Raw genomic sequence first — 9,851 nt, forward strand, 5'->3', positions numbered from 1 at the left:
AATCTATAAAGTCCTCTTCAGACTCACAAACACATGCAATGATGCCGAATGCAGGAAGATCACAGGCCAGTGGGTGCAAAGTCTTGTGGATCCAGTGAAGGTAGAAGCATCTCAGAGCTGGTAGGGGTCTCCACATGGCTCCTCCAGTTCCCAGGGCATGGGGTCTATCAGCGTAGTGCCATGTGTCTTGTCAGTAGAGCGTCTATCGGGGAGTGAGCAGAGACAGAGAAGTGTCTCCTGTCTCCAAGGAGGAAACATAGGAATTCCCAGAATCCTCAGGGGAAGGCCATGCCCCCACAGAGGCCTCATTGGCTATAACCCGGTTGAGAGACTAGACTCCACCCCTTCACTTTTAATCCTCTCAAATCCCAAATTGACATCAGATTATGTAACTACCACAATAGCTATTACTATCAATATCATTATTGCTACAAGTAGTAAAGTTGTGGCTACTATAATGGACCTGATGTGACTTCCCTTCAGTACCATGGTCTATTATAGGGATTGGTAAGGAGGGAAGATGTGAACAACCTTATCTCTTGATCCTCCCTGTAAAGACCATCAGTATTATTGACTACCTTTGATCAAGTCATGGAGGTTGCCCCCATGACTCTCCCTCCGTTACCTTCTCCTCCATTGGTAAGTAGTTCTGGATAGAAAACTTCATTTCCCTGATTTTGGCTGTTCCCAGAACAATAGTACCTGTTTTTCATTCAGGGACAGTACCAGGAGAGTGTGTTGTTATTATTAGATGCCACTGAATTAGTTTTTGACTCCTGGTGTACGACGGAATCAAATGCTGCCCCGCACCCTTCTTATAATTCTTGCTATGTTTGACCCTTTCCTGCGGCCACTGGGTCATTCCATCTCATAAAGGTTCTTCCTGGTTTTCATTGGCCCTCCGTTTTACCTAAGACGACTTCCTTCTTTCAGGGACTGGTCCCTTCTGAAAGAGAGAGAGAGAGTGAGAGAGTCTCCTGTCTTTGCTTCTAAGGCGCACCCTGGCTGTACTTCTTCCAAGACAGCTTTGCATATGGAGGGTTCTTCCTCATTCTGTTGCCATGTTTTTGTCAGTCACACTGCTCATCACTCCTTTCTCTTCAGATTGGAGTTCCAAGTTGGAGTAGAATTTGGAACTGTGATTATCCGTTCCAAATTTATCAATAATCAAATATTTTAAACCTAAATTCAGAGCATGATCTCGGTGTACCACAAAGATGCCAAAACGTAGATGTTGAACAGAGAAAATACAGGTAGGAATCTAAGAGAAGCTGGGTGAGCCAAATGCTGTGCCTGGCCCTTCTGTAATCCCTCCACTGCCTTCACATCTGCATAATCATGTCAATTCTGACCCACAGAACCTAGTACAAGCTCTCTGGAAGAGCCAAATCCCAGGGTGTGTGGCTTTTTGCTTCTCTCTCCTAGATTTTAAGTTCAAGAAGACAAAACATTACATTGTTTTCAAGATAGTTTCCATTTCTCCTGGGTGTCTACCACCTAGGAATTTTAGGATCTATATAGTTACTTTGCTGGCTCTTCTGTGTCTGCTTTAGTTTGTCAATACTCGTGTTGATATAAAAAGATCAAGTCAGGGATCACGTTTTAGATGCACAACAGGATTATGCTCCATATAATTGTGCCCTTACTGGAACTGTACATAGGCCAGAAGGCAACCATTCAAATAGAGTAAGGGGATATTGCATGGTTTCAAATCAGGAAAAGGGTGTGGTCAGGTTATATCCTTTCCCCGTATTGATTCAGTTTGTGTGTTGGGCAAATAATCTGAGAAGCTGGACTATCTGAAGAAGAATAAGGCATCAGGATTAGAGGAAGACTCTTAACAGCCTGCAATATGGACATGATACAATCTTGTTTGATGACTGTGCAGAACACTTGAACTACCTACTACTAAAGATCAAAGACTACCGATTTTAGTATGGATTATACCTCCACATAAAGAAAACAAGTATCTTCAAACCAGGAGTAATAAGCAACATCATGTTTCACAAAGAAAAGACTGAAAATGTCAAAGATTTCATTTTATTTGGATTCATTGTCAAAGTCCATGGAAGTCCTTCGATTACTGTATATACTCGCGTGTAAGCTGAGTTTTTCAGCACATGTTTAATGCAGTTTTTGTGGTAAAATTTAGTGCCTTGGCTCATATTCGGGTCGGTTTATACTCTAGTATATATGGTATTTGTTAAGGAAATTATTTTTAAATGTTTCTAGCTTTGTGTGTTTTCTGATTTTAGCAGTAAGGATTAATTAATTTAATAAACAGAGATGTGTGCTTTTGTTGAGAATAAGAAGATCCTTTCAGAGCTAAGGATTCTCCTCCTGTAGAGCCATTTCAGGAGACCCGCGTGAGAAGTTATAGATGGGTCTTAATTCTAAGAGGTCTGTACTCACTGTCCCAGCAGTGCTATGAGCACCCAGGCCCAGCCAGTGATACTGGCTACTGCTTTTGAGTGGACGAAATAGGACACTAAAGATCTTTTGAGAACGACAAAATGAAAACTGACTAAGTTACGTGGTCAAGAGATGAAGGACAAAGCAAAAGCAGAAGGAGTATGACTCCAGGTGTTAACATGGGGTTAGGAAAACAGCACACTGCTCCCAGCTGTGGCAGGTGTATTATTATTTGAGACAGTGATAAGACTGGCTCCAAAGTTGGAGAGATCCAGGGTGAGAGGAGACAGCCCACCATCCAGAGTAAAGGGACATCCCTGCCTAGGTGCCATGACCTGAATGCACTAAGGGACAGGCACCAGGGAAGATTCTGATAGGGTCCGACCTAGAGAGGCTTTGGGACCCACCATCATGGATATGCCCCTCCATTCATGTGAGGTGAGGTTTCTGCTCTCACTCTGCCTTCAGAGGTTCTATAGGAGGACTGCTGGGTATCGGGGATGAAGAGAAAAGAGGAGCGTCACAGTGCATGACTAATTTCTATGAAGCCGACCTAGACCATCTTGCTACCAGCTCCTGTTTCCTGTAAGCCTTCAGGATGGGGTAAGGATAGACGTCAGCTGTCTGAGTCTGGCCTTTGTGGAATCATGCGGTCGTCTGAAAAGTGCTCGGTGGTTTGGACCCACCAGCTGCTCTGTGCTGGGAGGAGGTAGCCGCCAGCTCCAGTGATGAGTTACAGACTTGGGACTCCATGGAGCAGTTCTGCCCTGTCGTGTAGTCCGGCATGAGTTGCATTGGGCACTATGACAGCCGTTTGTTTCAGTTGGGGTGGGCGTGGGAGCGGGCGATCTGAGTCATCCACCTCAAAGGAGGACTGTCTTTTGGAAGAGGTCAAAAGAAAGATGGATAATTTGTGAAGAGAGAGTTGGGGAAATATGTTTCCCACCCTTAATTCTTCAAACACCTACATGGGTGCTTTGGTAGTACAAGATGGTTTGGTCATATGCAGACAGAGTTACAAGGCATGTGTGGTAAAATGAATTCCTAGCAAGTCCTTCAGGTGGAAGCCGGTTGCAACTCTCTGGCTTTTGCTACTGGTCTTCGAACTGCTTCAGGTACTCAAGGATGTCTGCCCTGACTGCGCTGACGGGAGCCCGGTGATACCAGCGCATGACAGGGACTCCATCAGGGCCCACCAGGAACTTCTCAAAGTTCCAGCGGATGTCATGGACCTTTAGGGGTTCCCAAAAAAGTTGACTTGATGAACCCAAAATCTCAGAGGGAGGAGGGCAGGAATTCTGGAGCAGAGAGATAAAAATTAAAAAGACAAGCTTATTTCTGTTTCTATCGGGTCGCCATCTCTAGGTAGTCTTATTCCCCATCATATATCTCAATAAACTCATGTTAATGACCTGACATGCCTCCCATCAACCACAGACTTTTCTATGAATCGTCACCACTACAAGTACCACTCAAATACCCAGAGCTACGTACTACGATGCTAAACAGAAATCATTTCTCTTACTTTTGTCTCCTAGTTCCATAATTGCATCAAGGTGCTTAAATAAATGTAATTTGTCTTGCTTTAGTTTTGTTAACCAATAAATAATGGCATGTAGTTATTTTCAGTAAAGGACTTTAGAGACCAGTAATAGTTCAAGATACACATACACACATTGGAGATTAATGTAAAACCACCAACATTAAACATTTTTTAAAGAAAATTCAATTAAAAAAATCTTAAAATTTCTGTTATCATTTTGAACGAAACTGTCTATATGTTTTAACCTAATATTCAAATACATAATGGTATTTTATGTTCAATAATTTAAGCCTTATATAATAAATACAACACTCCCAGCATTGTCATTTTTTCTCAAGAGTTTATCATACAAACATTACATGTTTCTGCTGCTAGAAGTCAGACTCCAAATTATTGGTTGTCATGACCCCTAAACTTATTTGAAAATCGCTTTCCCTCCATGGAGTCCCCTACTTTCATATATCCTAGCCTAACCAAGCCATGCAGAATTGTGTTCACTCACCTTTAAGAAAGTATAAACTTTCTGTTCTTTTTCTCCATTCACATCTCCTTTTTCAAAGAGCTGGAAATTGGGGACAAAGCCACCCCCTGGGCGCACATACCTGTAATAAACCCAAGTATTCCCTGAAGGATCCAAATTAAGGCCAAACCGAACTAACTGCCATTGAGTTGACACAGTTAACTCTGGGTAGACCTGCCCCCTGTGAGTTTACAAGACACTCCTTAGGAGCAACTGCTGCTTTCAAACTGCCAACCTTGTGGTTAGCAGCCGAATGCATAACCACTATCCCACCAGTGCTCCTCAAATTAAGATAAGACCATATAATTATGACTACCACAATTTGCCCCCCGCCCCCCAAAATGGAAATGAGACTTAAAGGGAGAGAGGAGTGAGATAGAGAAGATGAAGCAACAGAGGTTTCTGGGTATGTGGACTTCATGTGTTTGGTTTCATGGAGCCAATAGCGATTGCCAAGAAAGTTGGGAGGTTTCTGTTATTTGACTTTAAATATAGTGAATGGAGATGGACCTTCTCTCCTCTTTCATGAGTCTCCTCATGGTCCATTCTGCCTCCTATATTCCATCCTTTCCCCTAACCTCCCAACTCTAGATCCAGCTTCTCTGTGCTTCCTTTCTACTAGACCTTTTCCTGGTCTTACACCATCAGATAATTCAAAATTTGTGAGAATACTTTCAGCATTGCTACAAAGGCAAGAAATAATTTAAAGCATCAAGGAAATGATCTTGAACCCATTAATCTACCACCCGTACCAGAAGTTTCCAGAAGGAAAGGGCCTCTGGCAGAGTTTCAGGTGGGCACTCACTTGAGTCCATTAAGGATCTCCGAGTTCTTTCCCGGTTCTTGTTTTCCAAATTGGTTGCAAGGAAAGCCCAACACAACGAGGCCAGAAGACTTCAGTTCCTCTTGGAGTGCATTCAGTTCTGCAGGCAGAGAAAGAAGCGTGTGGGGAACTTGACCAGTATCCCCACTTGGATCAGAAAAGCACCATTGGATTTTTCTATTTATCACACAAAGAAACCAAGCTTTAGCAAGGGACATGTTTAAGGTTACAGATGAAATAGTTAGTTTATTGTGCCAACCTGGCCGATAAACACATGTGGAGTTAATTGAAGGTTGGAGAGATAAATGGCTCGGTGAGCCTTGCCTTTCTAGTTCTCGGGTCTCTTGCTTTGTGGTGGTCGCACCAGGGTGCAGCTGCCTTAGCACTTCCCTGCTTCAGCTGGCAAGGCTGACTTCCTGCAAGACACCCCCAAGGAGAAGCCACATGGACCTACCCCGATGCAGCCCTGGGTGCTGGAGCACCTGTGTGGAGACCCCTGCCAGTGCTGAGATGTTTACACATTCAGTGACTCGGCATCATAGTGTGTGTTTTTTGAGGTGGAGGAGAACTTTGTGGATTGGTGTTGGACATATGGGTTAATGTTGAACTTGTGGGCTTGGGCAGCACTGGGTTGGGATGTTTTCTTGATGCGCACTGAACCTTTATGTAAAACTCTCTCTTATACATGAATTTCTGTGGATTTGTTTCTTTAAAGTACCCAGACTAACACAGAGATATTGCTAGAATTCCAAAATATCATCCAAATGGCTCCCTTTTTACCTCATACAATATTTTCCAAAGTGGACCATAATTTTTTATGAATTAGGTGAGGTATGGAGAATCAATTTTTTAAAAAAGAAAAGGCAAAATTGTTTTGTTTTGTTGCTACTCCCTGTCCCAACTCTGCGCCTTAATGGCCTATCTTGAGATTATGCGGGCATTCCAGTCACATCCCAGGAATACCTAGGAATCAGAGAAATTCCAAACATATCTTCAGAGTACTCCCTTCTCTTTGATCAATTCCAATTATCTAATTGATGTCCCTGAAAGAAGACATCGGGCTTGGTAATGCCAGTGAAAAGAGGAAGATTCCCATTGAGCTAGATTGCCGTAGTGGCTGCAGCCCTGAGCCCAACCAGAACAAGTGTAAGGGTGGTGCCGGACTGTGGAGTGTTCCTTCCATTGTACACAGGGTTGCTAGAAGGAGGGTCCTAGTCAACAGCAACCAACGCCAGGTTCCTTGAAATTCTCACCAGGATCACAGGGCACAAAGGTATTCTCTTATTACTGTCAGGAAACCATCTTATACCAGGCTTATACCATCATTACCACCTTGATAATTTTCAGGCCATCTTTATTAGTCCCCTTAATGAGCCTCCGATAGCACCATTTAGTCTCAGCTCTACCTGCGGGCATCTCCTCTAGGAACTGGTTCTTAAGTGGAAAATGGTTTACATATTTCCTTAGTTAGTATTCACACTCATCTTCTGCTGTAGTAATTAAGCATATGTTCTTCTAGAGCAGAAATGGAGGATCTGGGTGGAGCAAATGATTAGAAGTCTTGCTTTATTCCCCTTCATGTGTAGATATGAGTTACTAATATAGCCAATCACAGAATGGCCCCCATTTCCTGATAGCATCCAACTGAGATAACAACTTCAAGTTCCTTGACCCCTTGACCAAATAGCTTAATACGAGCCCCGTTCTCTGAATAAGTTAAAACACCTTTTTTCAGAGTCCTATGGGTCCTCCAAAATGCATCTTCTCCCACGTGAAGTTCTATAAACTCAACTTGTTTGATGACATGTGTGTTCCTGGGGGCCTTTGTTTAGTGCAATCTTTGGGAGAGTCTTAGTTCTCAAGTATGCAGGTAATTCTCATGGCCCTCTAAGGAGCATAGCAGTGGTATGACTTAGGAATTGGAATCATGTGGTTACCTATTTACTCACAATGCCAGAAAGAATACATTAGCAACATGTTCTGGAATTCTGCTATGATTGTCTGGCAAAGCTAGTTCTAAAAGAATTGAAACATGAGTTCTTACCAGGATACTGAGCTGTCAGGCCTCAGTAGGTGGCCACGTTGACAAAGAGCAGGTGCTTGCCCTTGTACTGCTTAAACGGGACATATTCCTCCTCATCGATCATGAGGGCTCCGTACTCATAGATGGTGCCTGTCACCCCTTCATAGCACTCCGTCTGAAGTGGAAGCAAGACAGTCATGTGGTGCAGGCATAACATAAACAGGAATTCCCAACATCTGTAAACTTTTCTAAAATTACTCAAAGACCTTTAATGTTACAAATTCAATCTCTGATAATTAAGGAGACTGTTACATGTAATATTGTAATATTTATAGTCTGGTTTCATGCCACGACTTGAATTTATGTCATTTGTGGGGTGTGTGTGTGTGTGTGTGTGTGTGTGTGTGTGTGAACAAGCACTTCATAATGCTTTTCCCAATTCTGGAAGATTAATTCCACTCACCTCCATTCTGACATTGTACCCCAGCCCCCATCCTTAATCCCAGTTCTAGCCATCCATCCCTTCCCAGATATTCTTAACAGATGTTTATGGAGTTTCTCATAATAGAAAGCAATTCTGCATACATTTATACACGCATGCACCTCTTCTGGATCCCGCTGAATAGCCTTTCTGGCGCTTTGCCCAGGGGGTGCGCATGTTGGCTTAGACCCTTCTCACTCCCGTGTGTGGAGAAATAAAGTAGACTGTTCATGAATTGGGATTTATGATTTTTAAGGGACCTTTCCTAATGAAAAGCATTTCGAGGCTAAAAGATGGAGTTTAGAGATGAGCAAAGTCAGAATTTTAGAGCACCAGAAGCTGAGCGACACGGGGTCTTCGTCCATCGAGATCTGACCGCATGCAAGGAAGGGCGCTTCTGTCCATGAGCGTCTATGGTGAGCGTGAGGCCAGGAGGCCTTTTATCATCTATTAAGGCAATCATTTCTGACAACAAGGCACCAGGCAACCTTGGCAAGACGGAGGCTCCTCTGAAGACCCCTTTCCCGAGTGTTCCTACATCCATACACACGTTTGGGTACAGTAGTCAAGGAACCCCCTAAAAGGCTAGCCATTTAAGTGCCTGTGCTTTTGCCAAATTTGCTCTGTGTTAAACAATTTCTAGCAATGCGCCTTTCTTGCTACTGCAATGGCAAGTCCTAGGGAATTAATCCTGGGAATTGCAATGCTTCTCCCCCTCCCCTACACCCCAAGAAGAGGGAGTGACTTTTTGACAGGGACCAATTGTTGATTTTATGTGCATGCATCATCATTGCAAGTGTGGCCTGAGACCTCAGACCTCGGGGTAATGTGAGAAATGCACGCTCCTGAGCCCCACTTGAGAGCTATGGACCGGAATCAAGTTCTTTGCATGATTCACACGCAAGCTAAGGTCTGAGTTGCCCTGCACTGTAAGTTGGATATTATTTTCCACAAGAGAAAGAACCCAATAGGAGATCCGTGTCTGGTGTAAGGCCACAGGGAGGCTCAAGTTTTTAATGAATTTGTCTGACTTTAAAGTTAGCTCCTCACATCATCTTTGTCATCCTGAACTCCCAACCCCACCCCATAAGCCTCCAGATCTATATATGCATCTTTCACAGGGAAGGCTGGCACCTAAGGGGGGTCGGTACCTCGACCCACCTAAGAGCATCCTCCCTTCCTTAGATGGAAGCCTGTCTCCATGGGATCTCCACTGGAATTACCATTAACCTGGTGTAGCTTGTTGTTTCCAGGAGGGGGGGGGGCTAAAAGGCCAAACACAAACAAGGAAACTCTCTCCCTGACACCTCCTGGCTTCTGACTGGGGCAGCCTCTAAGTCCGGCTCCTTAACCTACTTGCCTGTCACGTCCCAGCCACTTTCCTGAGACCTTCCTGACTGCCCATAAGACTAGTTGGAGATAAGTTTGGAGGGCCTGGCTCTGGGCTATCAGGCGGCCCCCAGGGGGAAGGGGAAGCGGAGTGCATGCTTTGTTCCTGGTGCATACAGGCCTCGATGAGCCCCAGGTGCAGAAGAAACAGGTAAGCGAGGGGCGATGTGGAGGAGCCCCAGGCACCGACGCAGAAGTCCCGAAGATGAGGTGGGAAGGCAGATCTGAGCCTCAGAGAAGAAGGGAGGACAGAACTCCTTGCTCTCTGATGGCCAAGCGAGTCCCCGGTCTCCGCCCCCCCCACCCCCCCGGCCCCCTTCCCCAGGTAGATATTCACCTTTGTCTTCTGGTTTGGGTTCGGCTGGATGGAGCCCACCAGGAGCCACGGGAAAAGACAGGAAGCCCAGAAAAGCCGGGTCATGGCTCGCATTCCGAGGTCCTAGGAGTCGGAGTTCCCGGGAATCTCAGCTACTTTTGAGCCCCAGGCAGGGACTGGTTTGACAACTCGCCCTCCAATCACAGAGCAGCGCGTTCGGTCCCAACCTCCCCCTGCTGCAGTTGGGGAAGGGCAATCCCGCAGGGCACGTGGGAGGTGGGACCAGAGTGTTTTCTAGAGCAGTGGTTCTCCACCTTCCTCACCCTTTCATATGATTCCTCATG

At 44.9% G+C, this 9,851-nt stretch overlaps 1 protein-coding gene across 1 annotated transcript; it reads right to left on the minus strand.

Moving 5' to 3' along the window:
- Positions 1 to 2,204: 2,204 nt before the first annotated feature.
- Positions 2,205 to 9,636, minus strand: GPX6 (glutathione peroxidase 6). Its single transcript, XM_013008516.2, has 5 exons — positions 9,529 to 9,636; positions 7,343 to 7,496; positions 5,281 to 5,398; positions 4,458 to 4,557; positions 2,205 to 3,710 (listed from the first exon to the last, which is right to left on the minus strand). The coding sequence occupies exons 1-5, from the start codon at positions 9,619 to 9,621 to the stop codon at positions 3,504 to 3,506; spliced, it is 672 nt and encodes a 223-aa protein (XP_012863970.2). The 5' UTR covers positions 9,622 to 9,636; the 3' UTR covers positions 2,205 to 3,503.
- Positions 9,637 to 9,851: the final 215 nt, after the last annotated feature.

This window comes from Echinops telfairi, unplaced genomic scaffold (assembly GCF_000313985.2).
Source record: "Echinops telfairi isolate 266 unplaced genomic scaffold, ASM31398v2 ScPeMD7_7441;HRSCAF=8479, whole genome shotgun sequence".
Taxonomy (NCBI): domain Eukaryota; kingdom Metazoa; phylum Chordata; class Mammalia; order Afrosoricida; family Tenrecidae; genus Echinops; species Echinops telfairi.